Source organism: Anser brachyrhynchus (assembly GCF_964034855.1).
Source record: "Anser brachyrhynchus genome assembly, chromosome: 5".
NCBI lineage: Eukaryota > Metazoa > Chordata > Aves > Anseriformes > Anatidae > Anser > Anser brachyrhynchus.
The window spans coordinates 30,694,825-30,714,753 of NC_137699.1; the positions used below are offsets into that span (position 1 = coordinate 30,694,825).

The 19,929-nt window shown below is 41.8% G+C and overlaps 1 protein-coding gene across 7 annotated transcripts in view; it reads right to left on the bottom strand.

Annotated features, from left to right (window-relative positions):
* Positions 1 to 19,929, bottom strand: part of DPF3 (double PHD fingers 3) — a 170,847-nt gene that overhangs the window by 41,014 nt on the left and 109,904 nt on the right. For all 7 annotated transcript variants that reach the window (XR_013952333.1, XR_013952334.1, XR_013952335.1 and 4 more), the window contains 2 exons: positions 12,670 to 12,807; positions 852 to 980 (listed from right to left, as the gene is read on the bottom strand). Coding sequence is in view for 4 of the 7 variants with exons in the window: in XM_080596064.1 (XP_080452190.1) it covers positions 852 to 980; positions 12,670 to 12,807 (267 nt within the window). In the remaining 3 variants the exon portion in view is untranslated. The remainder of the gene's footprint in view (positions 1 to 851; positions 981 to 12,669; positions 12,808 to 19,929) is intronic.

The following is a 19,929-nucleotide window of genomic DNA, read 5'->3' on the forward strand; positions in this document are numbered from 1 at the left end:
AGGGAAGGGAAGGGAAGGGAAGGGAAGGGAAGGGAAGGGAAGGGAAGGGAAGGGAAGGGAAGGGAAGGGAAGGGAAGGGAAGGGAAGGGAAGGGAAGGGAAGGGAAGGGAAGGGAAGGGAAGGGAAGGGAAGGGAAGGGAAGGGAAGGGAAGGGAAGGAAGGGAAGGGAAGGGAAGGGAAGGGAAGGGAAGGGAAGGGAAGGGAAGGGAAGGGAAGGGAAGGGAAGGGAAAACAACTGTCCAGAAATAAAGACAACTCAAAATGGGAAAAACACAACTGCCTACATTTTAAAAGAGAGAAGAGGAGAAAATGGAGAAATAAAAACCTCTTTAAACAAAATTAATGATAGTCATCTTGTAAGAGGATAATTCTTGACAGCTACCCCCATCCCTACCCTGTAATTTCCTCCCTCTTTCTTTTTTGGATGAAGAAATGCATGAAATGTGTAATCAATGGAAATGCTTGTCATGCAACTTTCATAAATCTTGTAAGTAATTTATAGTTGTAATTGCAGCATTTGAAGACAGAGCCCATTCTTTAACATTGTCATAGGATTTTCTCCTTCCATTTAAAGAACAACTAGTACATGTACCAATGTTCACGGAAGCCAATAAATACATTAAAACTTTATATTTCGTAAGACCCCATTAGCTTAAAATTGTGAATCCAACAATGGGTTTTACAATAGAAAATTTCCCAATCATCCCTTCCCACAAACACAGGCAAGAGGTAAGACCTCATGTCCTATTCCCTCCCAAATGTGCTGCCTTTCTTCAAAATTTTCAGGAGGAGAAAAAATGAAAACACACAAATGCTTTTGTACAAGAAAGTTGCAAGAAGGAGTCACCTACCAGAGCGCCCACAGTCTGAGCATGATACAAGTTCCTCAGGCCGGCCACTTTTTTTGTTCATATTGGAGCCTCCGAGGCAGAAGTCACAGTAGTTATTGGGAATGATGACCCCGTCTGGTCCTTTCTGGGCTGCAGTCGGGTTAGAAATCAGATTTACTTAAAGAGCATTCACTTTGGATATTTCCCACTTCTCTTTGATATAATGCTGACTTGGTGAGTTTGCAGGCCACACAAAATGTTATCAATTAAAACAAAAATTGGACTGCATAAATCACCTCCATCTTAAGTACACTGTATGCTGTAGCTCTTTTGCCTGAAATGCACTTCACCATTTCCCTTACAATGCAGCTGGGCTGGTCCCTCACCAGGACATGCTGCCAGAGATCCCTGTGCAGTTCAGGGAATTCATAATACACACAAGCATATAAACATACCCTAATGCAGAACCAGGCCTAAGCTGTCGGTAAGCCAAGCCTGTTTTTTCAGACAGCAGCCATAAATGTAAACACACAAAGTACAACTTCAGAAAGGAAAAGCATGTTCCCCAAAACTCAGAAACCTACAGCAGGGAGATGGAGGGAGAGGCACCCCAACTGGTTTTATTTCACGTTTTCTTTTTGAAGAGATTACATCTCATAGTGGCAGGGTCTCCTTAGTCAGAAAGTTAGTTCAAATGCCTAAGAATATGCACAGTCAAAGTCATCTCTGGATGACGCACCCCAGGGTTATGCTACCTGCAGCAGGGTTTACGTGCCCTAGAGGATGCTGGCAGGGCAGCAGATCCAGCCCAGGTGAGCACCCAGCAAAGGTGCACAGGGTCAGCCAAGGGCAGAAGTGAGCACACTTTCAGCCAAGAAAAAAGGAGGGAGGTTAGGTTCTTATTTTCCAGCTAGGAATATTGGAAAGGAGCAGGCACACAGTGGGGCTCAAGTAGAAGGGGAGGCTGTTCCTCTAGAAAGGAGAAATGGACAGAAATCTTTAGCATCTCTGGTTGAGCAGAATATCAATGTCTTTTTTTTTTTTTTTTTCCTCACAACTGCCATTTTCCTCCTTTGCTTTCCAGAGAGAGAAAACTTCTTGTTCCTCCATAGTATGACCAGGAACCATGAAAGGGTGAGGGAAATGGCAGAAATGGCTGGTCTTGGTTTTTCCTTTTTTAACTTAGAAATAAAAATTCCAGTGGTATACCTGGCCTAAGCCTACCCCATGTGGATTGCTACAAACTAGAAAATGAAGACCTTTAAACTGCGTCATCTATATTTAATTATCTTTTTAATGCATATTTTGTAACTTGCAGATTTTTAACAGATGTTTTGACAGCCTTTATTAATGATCTTTTTGTTCACATCCAAATTTCCCCCAAAGAACAATGACATTCTAAAGGGCTTCTGGTAGCAGTCCAAGACATACAGTTAAAATTAAAATTTCCTCCGAGTTCAATCGTTTTTTTCTGGTTTGGGTGCATCTAGTTACTCATTCACTTCCAGCTGTTGATTATTTGAGCTTTTTGGAGATTGGTAGCTGAAAGATTGCAAGTAAGGTGAAATTAAGAGAAAAAAAATTAAAACCATAGCACTGCAAATACAGCATTATCTTCCTACATGATCGTGAAGTCCATGATGTATTTACTAAACAATGGGTTTTGCTCTGAAATGGTGCTGGTTAGCAGATCCTCATTCTCCCAAAACCAGCCATAAGCTCCCACAGTTAGGTTAGCATCCTGCCAGTTAGCAGAGAGGCATTTAATACACGAGTGCAAGATAAGCAGAAAAGAACTGCAACCAGGTGGAAGCCTAGCACACAGACTCATTTTAAGAGCTGTAACAAAATGGTCATAAAGTTGCTACTTGTACTTTTTTTATTTTATTTTTTTATAAAAAGCAGATCTCCCTAACATTTATTTTTCCCACTGCAGCCCCACTCTGAAAAAGTTAAGTCATTATTTCTTTATATTTTGCTGCATCTACAAACAGTTCATATGCAATACAAGCTCAGCAAGTCCAGCATCCAGTGATTTTTTTGTTCCTTACTACTTCACTTCTCATGCGAGTTTCTTAAAGCGCCTTACAGCTACTAAGAACCTAATATTAACCCTCAGTGAAGTCCAAAGTGCCTTTTGCCATCTAGCCAAAGTATTACTGGGCCCTAATTAAATTTCATGGTGAAGAGGCACCATTGCATTTTACAGCTGGAAAGACTTGGTAGTAGGGTGATTAACTGGCTTCCTCAAAACACAAGAATTCTGTGGTGAGGCCACGAATAAAAACAACCATTCAAGGTGCCTGCCAGTGTACTAAGCAAAGAGCTCTACTTCTATATGGTGTAGAATCACGTAACTGGCTTAATGTGCAACATACACTGACTTAAATTTTTCCAACACAGCTCACGAACCTAAGACCCACCAACAGTCAAACTGGAAATGGGACAGGGGAACTCATGAAAACACGTACACTGACCAATTCATCTACAGTGTGTGGCACACGTGGAGGGTTTTCATTGGCTGTGATGAAGCTGAAGGGATTGTCCTAGACTACTGGCAAGGGAAAAAGCACACTTTTTAATCATTTCCTTTTACTTTTTTTTTTGAGTCTTCTGCTTTCATTTAATTTTTAATATCAGTGTCTATGTGCTCATCTATTGCTCATCACTCATAATATGGACCTCGCTCAGCTGACTCTGATAAGAGATGCCAGTCCTGAAAAGCTGTACACAGATTAGAATTCCTGAAGTTACACCAATATTGTCTTTAATGATGCATATTCACAGCCAAATACACCAGTACAGGCAACGTCTTCAACGCTTTTTCATTCTAATGGGTACAAAAACTGGAATGAAGCCTAACTCAAGCTTATTTTCTTGATCAGTACTGTACAGTGAATTAAGCCTCAGGCTAAATCACAGAAAGCTTAAGAATAAAAAGATTTGCAGATGACAGTAAGCAGAGTTCTTACTTTCAAAGAATTTTTTGTGTATGTCCTCAGAGTTTTTACTTCTATTTTACTGTAGTTCACAAATGAGGAGGAAATTAAGAAACAAAGCAAAGATAGATATAATGTACAATATTCATGAGAAGCATATCATACACCAAAAGCCCAACCCTAATCCCTCCCCTTTATCAATAAAAGTATTTACAATAGTAAGTACGGGAATGGATGCACAAGTGAAAGCAAGTAAATTACTAGGGACTAATGTGTTGCTGCTTTTCATCTGAGACGGAGTAATTAACTAGGTATACACTTTTTGCACACATTAATCACAAAGTAGAAGGTGCTTGCTTAAGCCACATGATAGCTCAGCTAATGAGAAGTAACTCACCAAGGTGTGCTAGCTCAATCATTTTGATCAGGTGACTACAACCAAGGATTTTGTCTGAAAAACGTTCGCCCAGAATCAGAAACAGTTTTAAAGCAAAGCCTTGAAAAACAACTATGGTCTTGTCCTAGCTTACACAAAACTCCTCTGATTTTCTTTTACATTACAAACTGGTACAACAGATCAAAAGCTTTGAGGAGTACTGCCTGAGCTAAGGTGCTCTCATGGGGGGGTACTTAAATCACTGCCTCTTGCATTTTCAACTTGGTCTCACTTTCTTGTTTCATCAAAGGCCCTGTCTTCATCTACATCTGCCCCCAAATAAGCAGTGTATACTGGCTTTAAAAATCCTTTTTAAAATGCATTGAGTAAGATCTGCACTGGTCAGATGATGGTTTAACCGTACCTGAAAGCTGATTCACGTGAAGATAGGATGCAGACTGAAAATGAAGTCAGTATTTCCAAATAACTTTGGCATGCTCTTATTCTGAAATACATTTTTTCTTCTAAGCCTAATCAAGTGAATTTCAAACTATATAATGCTAAGCTGAATAAATTCCTTATTAAAATATAGTAACATCATTCACAGGAGTCTTCCTACAAAATATGTACTGTAAATTAAATTAATGTTGGAGTATATTACATAGTAACTTTGCTCTGTAGACAAAACCTAAAATGCTAAACAAATTGACTGAGTTTAAGTATTTAAAATAAGTTCTATGCCTTCTTGATTTTTAAGGTAGGTGTTCTAACCAGAATTCTAGCTTCCTTTCTTCCCTCTCAAAGTAATCAAAGAATCTGGAAATTATTTTCCTGTTTTAATGACGAATGAAAGCTGCTTCTAGTGAAATAATGTCAAGAAATTAGGATTTTTATTTTCTCCTGGAGCCACGTGACACAATAAGAACCTCAGTTTCTAGCTCTCATGGCTGCAGAGAATAAATAACCTGAATGGAAGGCAAGTTCAAAAGAAGCAATTCTTGTCCCTTTTTTTAACCCACAAGTTCAGAACACAAATATTTTCAATAGGTTTCCTTCTAAATGAGACTCTTAAAAACATACAAACAAAAGCTAAATAAGTAGAACACTGTATTTTCTCAGTTTTCTGATTTCCAACTGAACTTGTTTTAATGATTTGGATAATGATCTTTAAACACTTGTAGGTGGAAACAGCACTGAAAAGAAAAACTGGTTTCTCTGCTCCTTAGTACCAAATCACAGCCACATGTATTTCTTCAGCCTGTGGGTACAGCAGCTTGATACTTAGCTATGGTTTAAGTGGTGTATCCAGGTTTGCTAGCACTTTATCTCTATTTTGTATCTTGTCTACAAGATACAAGATTTCCTTGACTGGAAAGGCAGTGGAGGAGGAGGACTAGAGCGTGTGCCTCAGGGTCAGGGTGGGGGCTTGTGCCTTGTTTATTTAAACGATTACAGTGAATTGGCTACAATCAGAAATAAATGTGCTCCCAAAGGGATTTTTCCTAACACATTTTGTCCAGCTCTTACCTTTTTCTTCTGGGCTTGATCCAAAACCAATAAAGTCCATTGGAGGTTTTCAATTCAATTTGAAAGGCTTTGAATGAGGTCATTTACTCTGTTTGCAACAGAAATTTCCAGAGCACAATAGAGACCACGGGAACCTGCGTGCAGGCCTGAATCAAGTCAATGTGCTTTGCAACAGAGAAAAAGGGGTGGATTTGCTTTTTTTTTTCTTTTTAAATCTACAAGACCCTTTGTCTGCAGCTGGGGCCCAGTTTTCCTTTCCGACACCTCCCTTCTTGCTGCTGAAGCGCAAGCCCAACGCTCGGCCGCACATGGCCTGCCTTGGCGGAGCGCCTCAGAGGACCCGCTGCCATCTCATCCCAAGGCGCTGCCATCTCGTCCCAACCCGCCGCCCAAGTGCCCCCATGTGCCTGGGGCTGCCTTCCCCCCCCTGCCGCTGACAGAGCTCATCCCTCGCAGGTCTGGCCCGTTTCCATGGCGACCAGCGTGCCAGGCCGGGCTGCCTCTGGTCTTGCCACCTGTTATTACTTCATCTCTCGAGTGCAAGGAATTGCGGCGCGGCCCCTCGGCCTGCCGCTCAAAGCGCGTCTGGGGAGGACAGGCAGGCTCGAGCGAGAAATTGCGATGAAATAATAACAACGAAAAAAATGGTATTTAGGAGAGGGGAAGGACAGGCGACACGTGGACCCTGGCTTTTCTTCAAGTATAGCTTCAGAAGGAAAATGGAGGTCGATGCCTGGCCAGAGATGCACCCATGTCTGCCTCATCATTGCTGGGGGTTAACGAACAATGGTGGAAGTCAGGGAGATGGGCCCCAGAGGTGCTTCTGTGCTCAACGCCCAGGCCCAGACCCTGCCCCGGAACCGCACTATAAAACAAAAAATTTATAACCCCCGGTGTGGTGAGGAAGAGGCCAAGCAAAGCTCAGATGCATTCAAGGCTCTTGCTCTGTCACTTGTATGCGGCCAGGCAGAGATGTGCACAGCCATTTCTACGCTGTCCTCACAGATGAATTAAACACGGGGTTTTTGCACTGCGGTTTTCCAGGAAAAAAAAAAAAACATAAATCAAACTGAATGAGAGGAAATGGTGAGTCTCTTTGGGCACGTTTCCTCTGTCATTAACAGCATAGATAAGCATGTGGGCTAACCCCGAACTGGGAAGTGTTGGGGCACTTGATACAGAGACCCTCCAGCAGGCTGCAAGCACAACTGAGGCTGGTAATGACACAGCTGTGCTGATGTGGCACAGCATTCAACCAAATAACCTCTGCTCAGAGTGTGTGTGAACCGGGTGTAGCACTGGGAAACTGCTGCTGTTGTGTTCCCGGTACCAAGCTAATCATTCCGCACAGCCCCATGGGCCCCACCACACATTGCGGGCATGCCCTTTGCTGGCAGCCAGAGAAGTCAGCTGTGCTACTGCAAGAGGTGCTGCAAGCTGCCCACCGCAAGTATTGCCAGTTCTCCCTAGCAACTGGATTTTGTCTCCTCTTTGGGTTAGTTGGTGCTGTGAGGAAAGAGGAAGCTCTCGCCTTCGCAGCTTTGAGCAGCTCTGACAGGCTGCCTTTCCTACATACCCCCTGCTCACGGAGAGTCACAGCCAAGGAGCGCTGCAAGCTGCAAGAAGTGAGTGCTACCAGCAGCAGGTACTTCTGTAGGAGTCAGAGGAAGCCTCTGATTGTGGGGGAAGGAAGAGCGTTTGATCACATCTTTTACAGGAATTGGTATGGCCCTTAAGTTGAACAGCTAAGGAATGAGTTGGGAAGCAGACAATGGAAGGTAAGCCAACAAACTACAGCATCAGCTATTGAGATCTAGCAGATTTGGGGTGTTAGTGTTCCTGCACTATAAGGCACACTTCATACAAATGTCTGTGTACTGATCTCAGAGGGTCTTCTGCAGGAGCACATAAGACACTAGCCAAAATCCCACTGCTCACAGTAAATCAATGAGAATAGACCATGCTGTAATTGTCCAGCACCCCATGAGAATTAACAGTAGGAGGTAAAGAATAGGCAAGCAGACAAAAAGTCCAACATGTTAAAATACAGATTTCATGATTTTGAGGGGCTCACAACAAGTCCAACATGTTAAAATACAGATTTCCTGATTTTGAGGGGCTCCTCTCCTGAGGCTTGGCTTCTGGCCATCGAAGTGCAGCATTCCTGTCAGCTCAGGGAACTCAAGGAGGGGTCATGCTGTCCAATATACAGGGCAGACCGACAGCATCCCTCAGCATTCATATAAGGATGGCCAATGTCTTCAAGTTGGTCCCAGTCACATGTTGTAGACTTTGGCTCTAGAAATTGTTCACTGGAGGAATGTGAGAAGGCAGAGCACCTAAGTTCAAATTGAGTCAAATCTTTGAGTTTTACTTAGTTTAAAATCTACATGAGGACAAAAAGCATGGAGATAGCACCTCCACAATAACAACAACAAAAAACACAACTTCAAACAAACCAGCCAAGAGACCCCTATGGGTTTCTGTACATAGGAGATAATTTTGAGATTTTCCAGTATTCTGCCACTCTAAACAACTGGTCTATTATTTCCTTAACATCTCAAAACACAGGCACAGAAGTCTGAGAAATTTACAACTGCAAGCAGAGTTTGAGTGGAAATCGTTATGCATCTCCAAAGTCTGCAATCATTACAGCTTCTTTTAGTATTCTGACTTTTTCTTCTTCATTAAAACTAGCCCTGGGAAAAAAAATAGATTAAACTAATGAGAAGTCAAATCAAGGCAATGTACATATTTTCACTGAAAAGGCACCTGCTGCAGGGTGTCTTGTCACAAGGTGGGCATTGACGCACCCTTGCACTCAGACGTGGCTCCTATCATGGCCCCAGCGAGGATCAGCACTGAGGCAGGGAAAAAGTAGGCCTGATGTAGCTTTTCAAATTGATGCTGCTTGTGGAGAGGAACAAACAGCTCGTCTCCAACTGAGGGGCTGACTCTCGTCATTTATTCATGGCCAGCCCCCTGCCTGGATGGAAATAAAAATGTTTCAAAGCTGACTGTGTGGGGGAGCTGGAGGACAGCTTGGAGGCACACTGAGGTTAGCACATTAATTTTTTATCTCTGGAGACTGGGTATCCAATTATGCTTAGAGTACACAAACAACTTTGGCTGGTCTCTCCAGTAGAGATTTATCCACATCATAAAATCGGCGATGCAACTGGGCACAACAGCCTGATGCCACGAAACAACATAAACAGGTGGTTTTATAGGTCAGATGTGCAAGCTCTCAGAGTGACAGGAGCTCACAGACCTGCATGCTCATTAACTAAGCCTATTGCAGGTACGGCCCAACTTGCACACCACAGCTAGGCCAGCAACAGCCAGCACAATGTGCTTTATTTAGGATCATCATTGGCCAAAGTGCTTGCGGGCATAAGTTCAGTTGCTGTTTACGACACAGCTGCCTTTAACCAACGTTTCACACAGCAAAATACCACTGAAAATTCTCTTCCTTTAATGGGGAGGAAGTTTTTCTCCATGTAGACAGACTATCTTATTCTCCTGGGAATTAAGGAAGCGCATTTATACTCATGCACTCATTCACACACACATTTCAATAGATAGAAGTCTAATGTAATTCCTATATCAGAAGTGTCTCCGAATTTGAGCACCAGCTGCCCCCAGAGCTGGCCTGTACCCATAGAGTGAGATGGAATAAAACAGCAGGTGTTTTGTGGCAGTCTTGGATGCACCCTGGGCTCACAAATCTCACGCTGTCAGTGCCAACATGTGGAGGAAAAGGCAGCAGAAAAAAAGGCTGAGAATGGTGTGGGATCCTTCATTTTTATTGGCGGACTTGAGGAAAGGGGAGTTGCCTTTTTTAAAGGTTTTCTATAATCTCCTTTTCACAAGTCCATAGTCATGCCAAAAATCAGAACGTATGTTAGCAATAAATGGGTGTGTAGGCAGAGGCAAGACTAGGCACTGAGGAAGGGCTGTTTATCTGTGTCAAGGAGCAAGATAAGACATCCAAACAAAGCAACTGGAGCTCAAACAAAGCCCAGGCTAAGGTGTTTTAGGAAAGGCAAAGGGCAGAGAAGACTGTCAAACTATCTTCCCTGATGCAAAAGATAATCTATAGGAAGAAGGACAGAAGGAGAGCTGTAAATAAACAAACCATCTACACCTGCCAAGGACAGTGAGATGTGCCAGGGAGGTGAGACCTGGGGCTTGGGCCAATCCCCTTCTTTGATACACATCTATTCAGCGGCTCTCAGTTTCAGATAGATTCCTCCTATCTAAATCTCTTTTCTGGGATAAAAAATTCCTGGATAATTTACTGAACTTCCCGAACTAGTCTGTGCATGAGGATAAGAGTAAAGGTAAAGGGGTCTGGGTGTGCAGAAAGACACGGAGCCATCAGCTCCTCAGCTGGCACCAGCCAGGGCATCTGTAGCAGTACCCAGTAGGAGCCATTCTCCAGAAAGCTCGCTCCTGCATCAGCAAGGCTGCCATTACTGCGGGCACCACAAGGAGCAGAGACTGCAGAACAGACGTAGGTACAAAGGAAGGAAGTTCACGCTGCAACTGCCCGCCTGAACTTCACTGACCCAGTGCTCACCTCCCACAGCATGAAAAATTCCAAATGGCTCGTTTGAATTTGCCTTGCTTTTGCTAAATCAGGCTGCTCATATCTCTCTGACACACTGCTAAGCAAATAACCAGACCCTGCTCTATACCATATCTCTGGTCCTCCTGTGCAGTAGGTTGCGGATTAGCTGTTTGGATTAACATCCCCCCTCCTCCCTCCCTTTCCCCCCAAGCCCATGCAGAGAGGATTCTTGAAGCCCGAGCCCTGCGACACTGCAGACCTGTCAAATCTAATTCATTGCACATGCCTAGCAGTTCTTAGGGGAGAGGAAAGATCTGATGCTCTGGCTCCCCACCATCCCCCTGTACAAAGGGACCATTTAATGACTGCACATTAGCAATGTGGACAATTAGCATTCACATGGAAGATAAATGGCAGCATAAATTAAATATCACCAAGTGAAAGAGCAAAGATGCAAGATCTGAGCTCAAGGCTGTAAACAAATAAACAGGCAAAAAGGAACAAACAGCCACTGCGACAGCTAAGCCATTTGGGAGAGTTACCTTCCGGCGTCTGGGACTTTCCCCAGGGGTGATCTTCACATTTGCATGGCTGTTGCCTGTACCTCACTGGCTCCTGGCTGGTTGTTAAGCAGATTCCTTCTGCTCAGGAGGCTGGATGTCAGAGGGTTTTACCCCACTGCTTTTATACTTCTGCCTATTTTGGGATCTGTGCATCAGCAGCTTCCCTCTGCCACACTCATTACATGGGAGCTCTGGGGAAACACAAGCCAGAGCAGCTCCCATTCTACCCCTTCCCATAGTACATAACAAATCTTTCTTTCCATGGGCCAAGTCCTGCTGCTGCTAATCTCTCCACAGCTTTTCTAGTTCCTCTTCTCACTAACTTCTGTCAATTCCTAAGCACCAGAAACATGAGGGCTGAGACTGCCCTTGGCCTCTGTGAGAAGCTGAAGGGTAATGGATGCTACCTTTCTTTGTCTGGGCCCCTGTGCAAGGCCGTTATGAATAGTGACTCAATACAGACTTGCAACACACCTCTCAGATATGCAACTATTACTAAATACTGCAGGCAACAAAATAATAATGATGACAATGATAAACAACAACAGCAAAAATCAGAGGTAATGTAAATGCTAAGTAAACAAGAGCTACTGGCTGAACACTGACAGTCTCCAGTCTGCCCAAGCAGTCACTCTTAGTGCATTGACAGCTCAAGTTTATCAACAGCTGGAGGAGTCAAAATTACCTTTGCTGTGAACCTACCAAACACATGAATAACTGAAAGGTAGAGCATAAAAGTGACAGAAACACAGAGACTGCCAAATGGGATCACACTAAGTGGCCCTTCAAGCTCAGACAGTGGCTAGCAGCAGATGCTTTGGAGGAAGGAAGCCCTCCCCCCCTCCATCTCTGGGGACAATTATCAATTATCCTCCTTAAAAACAAAATGTTTTCCTACTTCCATATTTCTTCCAGCTCTTCCTAATACATTATAAAATGTTTGCCTGGATATTTTTCCCCATAAACATTTTATTGCTTTGTCTGCATTGTTCCTTACTTTGAACTAAAATGACAGTTCACACAGTGATCTGAAAGGACTTTTCATAAGTGAACAAAGGTATCAACGCAAATCCCATGGTAAAAGCAACTATCACATAGGATTGCACACTGGAAAACTGAGAAACAGGGGCTTAGAGACTTGTCAGTCTCACAAAAATCGGTAATAAAGCACAGTCTCCTTGACCCCCCGTTCTGTGCCTAAGAAGCAGAGGAAGGACAGTCAAACATAGCCATCTGGACTATACCTTTTCTTTCAGCCCTGCATTGGTGTGGAGAATCTAGGCATGTAACTGATGTCATGCTCCAGCATTCCTCCTTGCAGATGAGAACTGATACCTTTTCATAGATTTTTTTCAAAACTGTAACTAAGAAGCGCATTTTGGTAAAGATGAGTGTAAGCCTTCTGAGGAGGAGATGCAGAGATAAGGGGGACAGACGCTGTAAATTTCATAGCTAAAAATCTGAGGCATGGATAAGGGTGTCTTATTCAAAGGCAAAACAAAGACAGTCCCCTGAAACAGAATGTCTATTTCCTTGACATCCCTGCTAACAGCCACTGGGAGGCTGCTTGATGATGGGTGGGTTGGGCATCTCTTCTTTTCCCTCCCTTTCCCTGCCACCTCCTCCCCACAGGAGCTGTAATGGAAAAGTGACTTGCTGCAGAGATAATGCTGGGTTTGAAATGAATTCCTGACTAGCTGAGCCAGCACTGGTGTGAGCAGTGGCTGATTAGCTCCAAGCATCCAGGTACCAATCACTCACAATGGAGCCAGGCAATCACGCCAGCCTCCGCAAGGCAAAGAGCAGGTGGAGGCAACATCCCTGAAAAGGATCTCAAAGGCAAAGAGAAAATACTACTCACGTTTGTGGTTTTCATTTCTGTGGACAGGGGAAGAGCGGGTCTCCTGCTCTCGGGCTTCATCACCCTCTTCACTGGCAAGGTGAGTGTGGGCATAGTGGTAGCTCAGCCCAGGCCTGTTCTTGTAACGCTTGCCACAGACTGGGAGGAAAGGAAATACGAGGGAGGGGAAGAGAGAATGGAAACATCAGAACAACCTGCAACGATGACAGCATCCTTTAAAATAGCACTCCCTTCTCCCCTGGTAGTAGCACCACAAACTCCATATTCCTGCTTGAAACGCTACTGGTGGGTGTCAGTGAAAGGTGACAGATGCCAGCCCTGCAGCCCCACGGCCCCAGACAAGCGCTCTTCCCACCATGCTGCCAGCAGTCCTTCCTACTGACCTAGACAAATGCACATTCAGCCTCCGCAGCTCATACCACCCTAATTCTTTCTGCCGAGATTACTAACAAGATTGCCCATAAAATTAAATGAAATGCCAGTTCTGATGTTGATGCTGCACAATGCACAGCAAGGGGAGCTGGACCAAGAAGAAAGGATATTATTTTCTTGATTACCGATCTCTCAGAAAAGGAAACAAAATTACTTCTTTTTTCTTTTTTTTTTTTTTTGAAAAAGAAAAGTCTTTCTTTAAAAGGGCAATAAATTGCTTTATTCACAGATTGCCAGTCAAGACAAGGAGATGGAAATCATCCACAGTTTCTTCCTAGATGAACATTTAGAAAACTTCACATTCAGCAATCACAATAAATAATACAAAGTGTGACATGGAATCCTCCTTCTGAACATTTGTTTGTTTTAGGACTAAGCCAACAGGCTCAAACAATTCAGGCTGATAAAAGGTCTACAAAACACAGAAGCTCAACACAAGGGCAAACTTCATCATAATATTCATTACATACAAATTCAGCTTCTATAAAGATTTTAATTCATGGTATTGTTTCTAAAAGTTCTCTCTTTTCATCTTCAAGGCAGTCTCTGAATCAATTATTGCCATTCTAAAAGATTAGGAAACAAAGGCAGAGAAGCTTAGTGCCCTTCCTGCAGATTTTTTCTCCCAGCTACACTTTCAGTTGCTGTACTGGCTTCATTGACCTCCAGGATATCACACAGAAATAAGTGGTACTCTGTCCCACGTGGTTTGCTTAGGAAGGTGTGTCAGAAGATAGAGCAGAACCCAGCAGCTTCTAGTTCTGTCTTGATGTGAGATTTCTTGAAAAGATCCCCAGGGGGGAAGTCACCATCCAGTCCTAAAAACTTCACTCAACTGTAATACCTAAAACATATCTTGCAATGTATATAGATTCCGTTCCCCAGACACTTGAGTCTGGGAATGTCATTAAGCTCTATAAACAATCTCAAAAAGACCCACTGCAATTATTCATTTCCAGCTAAGTAAAACTTCCATTATTTTACTTTTCTGCTATTGCTCACAAAAAGCCAACTGGTGGTCCACATTGTGGAACAGAAGAGAGAAAATTGTAAATCAAAGCCTAGTATGGTAACAGATTTCATTCTCTGTCTCTTCTAACTGATTTGTAAACTCCCTCAAGGAAAATACTTTGCCTTATTATAAACATGTAAAACAACCTCATGATATGAATAAAATGACTGATCTGGAAGATTAGATACTTTTATCCCAGTTTTCTCCATTCTGCAAGATGATGATCATATAGTTACTGTAACAGAACAAATTTTTTGTTTCCAATGTAATGTGTCCTTAGCACAGAGTCTTAAGTCTTTAAATTCCCTTGATTTAGAAGTGAAAATTCCTGCAGGAGACGGGAGAAGTAGGAAGGATTAAAATGCCCAGATGTATATGCTCATCCATTCTTTGAAGCATCTCCCTTTTTTTCCTATGTAAACCTAACTGTACTGCCTGATATTTTGAAGGACTGTTCTTAGATGCACACTCTCCTTAGAAGTTCAGTTTGGTCTCCCTTCTTCTGGTACCAACCACGTATTCTTCACTGCATTCTGGACTGGGAAACTACCTACTGCTCATCTGTGGTCTTACAAAGCACAGGACAAGCCATGGAACAGATACTAACCAGGACCAAAAAAAAAAATAAAAGATATTCACAGTTAAGTATGACTTGGCCTCCGCTTTTTGAATACTGGAAAAAGTGTAACTCAGAAGTAATCATCAAACCAGAGACAACTACACAGTGTTCACTGCTAAAATGATTTTGTAAGGATAAGTCCCTCTAATTAAGCAACTGTAATGTCATTTTTTTAGAATGGTGAGAGAGATTAACATTCCTAGCAGATTACTGGAGCATCATTACTAGTGTCCTAGTCTATCCACCTTATTGTGTTTTTGAAAATGGAAGTTCAAAAAATTTACTTTTGCTAAGAATTACTGATACTGCTCCAAAACTTCTGTCTGCTTAATTAATTTTCAGAGCACTATCGGATGATTAGAGCTGTATTGACACAGGAGGAGGCACCTGGAGTTAACAGCTACACAATATATACTATCTGACTCTATCTTGCTCTTATACAGCTTGATCCTGCATTACTGCTGATGTAGGTGCAAAATCAGATAAGCTCTAAATCCCAGTCCCATTTGCCTCTTGTTTTGTTTGTTTTAAATTTCAAAACAAAATTACGTCTAAAAATTCTAACAAACTACATTTCATTTAGGTCTACCTGAAAACAAATACACAATTCTAGCTCTATAGGTGTTACCTTGTAAAAGCACAGCATCCTTGAATAAAGGTCTCATACAGCTTTCTCCCTCAATGTACAAAAGGAAACTTGCATTCCCTGCAGAAACACCCAAGGTTGTGGCCTTGTCTCCACTCCCTACAGGATCCTGCAGGGATTTTAGCTGCAGAGTTTGGGATGGCATACGAAATCAGGTGGGTTTGCAGACTTTTCCTTCTCCAGCAAAAAAAAACCCAACAGGAAAAAAAAAACAGCAAGTATCAATATAAGTTAAGGCAGTAGTAATTCTGCAGTTGGGCCCTTTCTAGTGGCAAAGCTCTTTGAGATAGCCCTCAAGGGTGGCAGCAAGCTGAGACATTCCTAGCTACAAACGAATTTGGAGGACTTCATAGCCAGAGCTGAGGCAAAGGAGTTATGTTTACACAGTTCTAGCAGATCCTTTGTAGGACCAAAGATTTGTAGCTTCCAGCAGCCTTTTTTCTGGGTGTCCAGACATTTCCTCCTTTCAGTGTTCTGACATGGAAAAAAGTCTGAAGCAAACCAATGAGTTGAAACTGCTGGGATTTCCTATTCCCCAAGCAGATCAGACCTTTATAGGGGAAAAAGGGTATCATGATATTACTCAGGCAAAAGAACCACTGGCTTCAATAACAGTTTCCTAGGATAAAAGCTAAGTCAGAACTTCATGGTTTCTCCCACAGACTGGAATCTTCCCAAATTCACCCTAACTTCTTATTTTCCAGATAGAGCACATTTTATTAATCTACCATATCACTGTGCTAAGAAGTAGTTTCTATAAAAAGTTGATCATTAATAAATGCTTAGCTCTTATATAACTCTTCCCACTGCAAGACTGGCTTTTCAAACATTAATTAATCTTCCTTCACATTCCTGAGTGGGAAATACTACCTTCATTTCACTTCTGAAAAAAGAGAACCACAAAGGGGTTAAGTGGCTTGCCCACACAGTGATCTTTCATCATTACCAGGATTAGAATTCATGAGTTCCAGTACCCAGACCAGTGCTCACACCACATCTTTCTCATTCTCGGAGCTGACAAAAGCATAATGGGAACTGGTTCCCCCAGTCAGAAATGTATGCTGGTGGTTATGTTCTAACACTACACAGCTCATACATATCAAGTGAGAGTGTGCCTTCCATAAACTTTGCTGGGTGGCCTTGCCTTTCTTTCAGTGGCTTTGGCTGTTCTATCTTTAATTTTCCATGCTGGGTAGGCTCATCGTCCTTGCATGTGTTAGATTTCATCCTGAATCTCAACACTGGAAAGTTGACAATCTTTAATTAGGTAGCCAAACCCAATGAAAACAGCAGGAGTTTGTAGAACATAACCCCCCTCCATTTCTGCATTCAAAGGACATATTTTGCTATAACCTGACGTGAATGCCATCTTAGAAACAAGCTGGGTAAGTAAGCAATAACATGGCAGTGAAGATCAAACAGAACAGATGAGGAAGAGAGGGAGATTTTATTAGGCCACCAGACGCTCTCTTATGATGAACCTACATTTCTTCCAGTTTGAAGACTGAAGTGAAGAAGTTACACAACTATGTTATGGGGAAAAACCATAACTTGCAGACAGCTTAATCACAAGCATTGAGCACTTCATAAAAGAGAGCTCTGTTCTAAGTTACGGCCTGTAACAGCCTGTAACCCTTTGGATAAGCAAATTTTCTCTCTGTTTACGTTTCTCTCTGAGTAAAATTAATATAAAATACTTCCCCTGCTTTCAAAGGAGGTTTGAAATCTATGACTTAAAAGACTTCCTCATCAAATATTTAATAGCTGTGTTGCTGTCATTTTCAAATTGTTACACATTTGGTCCTTGGCAGGCTGTGAGGTATGTTCCAGCCAGCTCTCCACATACATTTTACACAATCTGTCACCAGTATGACACAGAAGGAAACAATCCATGTTTTCAGTGGCAACCGGAAATTGGGGGAGGATATACGCTTTTTTCTTTTTTCCCTTGCTGAATCTTTCCCCCTCATTGTTGTTGCTTTTCTCCTTTGCCTCCTGTTCTTTCTCCTCAACAGGGCTGCGTCAAAAATTAAAGCTTAAGTTAACTGCTGGTGGGCAATCATTCCTCAAAGTTATCTTCCTGTCCCCCCATTCACTCCAATCCAAAAAAAAAAAAACAAAAAAAAAACCACCACATTCCTTATTTTGCATTGGTTTGGTAATATAACCTCCACTGTTACAATTATGTCCACTCTCTGGTACAGAGAGATCTCAAACATTAACACAGTGTATCTTGACCTCCACAGATGGAAAGGCATTACACTTGTCCCTCTTTGATCAGTACTGTCATGTTATACACCTCTTTTATCAGAGCAGTTATTTATTAACCCATTTCTTATGGGATTTTCTGTAGGTAGTAAATAGTCTTTGTTTCATTGCCCCCAGAGGGACAAATTCCAGAATCTATCTTCGGTATTAAGATCACAGGAAGGTTGAACTCCAAAGCAAAACACACACAGGTCAACAATGCACATATATCCAACAATATGTACATCCAAATTTCAATAAATAAATTGCCAGCAGGAGCAAAGCAGAAAACAGATACCCTGTAGGATTAGAATCACAATTCTATTCCCCTCTTAACCATATGACCCACTCCACAGCTGTGTTATCCAATATTAAAAAAAAAAAAAAAAGTGTTCTTGCCTCTCTTATGTTGGCTTTTCTAGCTTTTCTACCAATAATATAGTCAGTGAATGGCAAGTACAGCAGCTATGGTGGGAGAGTTGTTTGTTGGGTTCATCTGAACAATCATCTTATTCTAGATCTTACTGCTTATTAACTACTTAGAGATTCACTAGAAAGGATAATACCAGGAGATGATTTAGGGCTTATGCTGCTAATAGTTTAAAGGGAAGCTGAAGACATGATGGAGATTTATAAGAAGCAAGTAAAAACATAATGCTATAATCAAAGTATTTTTAAATAAGCTTGCCAGTGTGGTATTTAACCAAAGGTCTAAGAAGCAGCAGTAACAGCATTAGATTCATTCGTATCTGTGAGAATTACGATAACAGACTAAGTCTCAGAGAACTGGTAAAAATCAGCCTACATCATGACTTATCTTGCAAGCCTTTGATACTCCAGCAAACCTTACAGAGAACAAATGAGTTGTTTCTTAAAATGAGTATGGCAGGATCGGGTCCATTTCAAGGAGAGGAGAAAGAAGGCAGGTGGAGTCATTAAGGTAATTACTTGACCAGTCACTTTGTGAACATATACAGGAATATAGTTCCTAAAGAATAGGCCTCACGGAGTTATAGTTGGCATGTCATGCTAGAACAATATAAATTAACTGTTTTGTTTTTTTTTTAAGGAACTTAAAAGAGAGAGATCCTCAATTCCCATTGAAGCTCAGTGGAATCTGTTCATCTTAAATCACTTAAACTATCCGAAGATTCTAGCCTTTTGTTGGCAGAACCTGTGATACATTTACTGCAGAAAGGGAAAGGAGAAGAAAAAATTAACCTTAAAATAGGGAAATTTCAATACCCTGCTGGATGATGAACTCACAGAAAAATCCAATTGTTTCAAGCTCTAATGATTTGAATGTAGGATGTTCTGATTAATTATTATTAGTTCAAAGTCAAATTCAAAGTGTTCAATAAGGCACCAAGCCTTATACGATCTGGAAGGCACAAGCAGATAGGCACTTAATGGGATATTTACAGAAAACAGTTTAAGAGACTACCTCCAGCTGAAATCAGTGAGAATTGGGAGCCTAATCTTTTGAAAACTTCACATGACACTTTTCTGCATCTTCAAGCACCTGAAAGAGTCCATGTTGGGTCCAACACTTGCCTCTACTTTTATCAGTAACTTGGAGGGTGGAATAGAGAATAAAAGAATCAAACATGCAGAGCACTGATTCTTGGAGAAAATATTGGAATAGTAATAAAAAATATACCATACAAGTTTCATCAATTAAAGATTTTTTTTCAAACAGCAGTATAATTAGAAAATATTAAGATGACATCTTGTGTGGATCAATAAAACATGGTATAAACAGGGGAAGACAGTATAACGAGGAAACTAAGGATGACAGATATTCAGACTGGATCAAGCAGGTTGAACAGGGAAGGAACAAGAAGTTACAGCAAAGGGTCTATTAAATATGAACTCACATGGCAGACACAGGTGAAAACACTGTTGCCACTGGAGAGGAGTGTCTTGTGTTGAAAAAGGGTTTATTAGGCAACCTAATAGGTCAGCCACCTCTCACAGATATATAACAGAGCAAGTTGCATAAATCCAATTTATATAGGTAAGTATAAATTACATATAAATGTAACAGCCATTTGTCTTCCTTATGAATTGTTTCTATCTTCAGAACAGCATCTTCTACTTAGTGCTGGCCACTGTTATTTAAACAAGAACCTCTGAGGATTTTTCAGAGAAAAGAAACAAACTTATTAAAAAATCTGAAGAAAACACAGCTGAAAGAAGCCACGGTAACTGTTTTCAGACATAGAAAGAAGACATTGTTATCCACTAAGAACAGAGCAAGGACTTCTGGTCTTAGACTGCAGCAGAGGAAATTCACTATAAGTA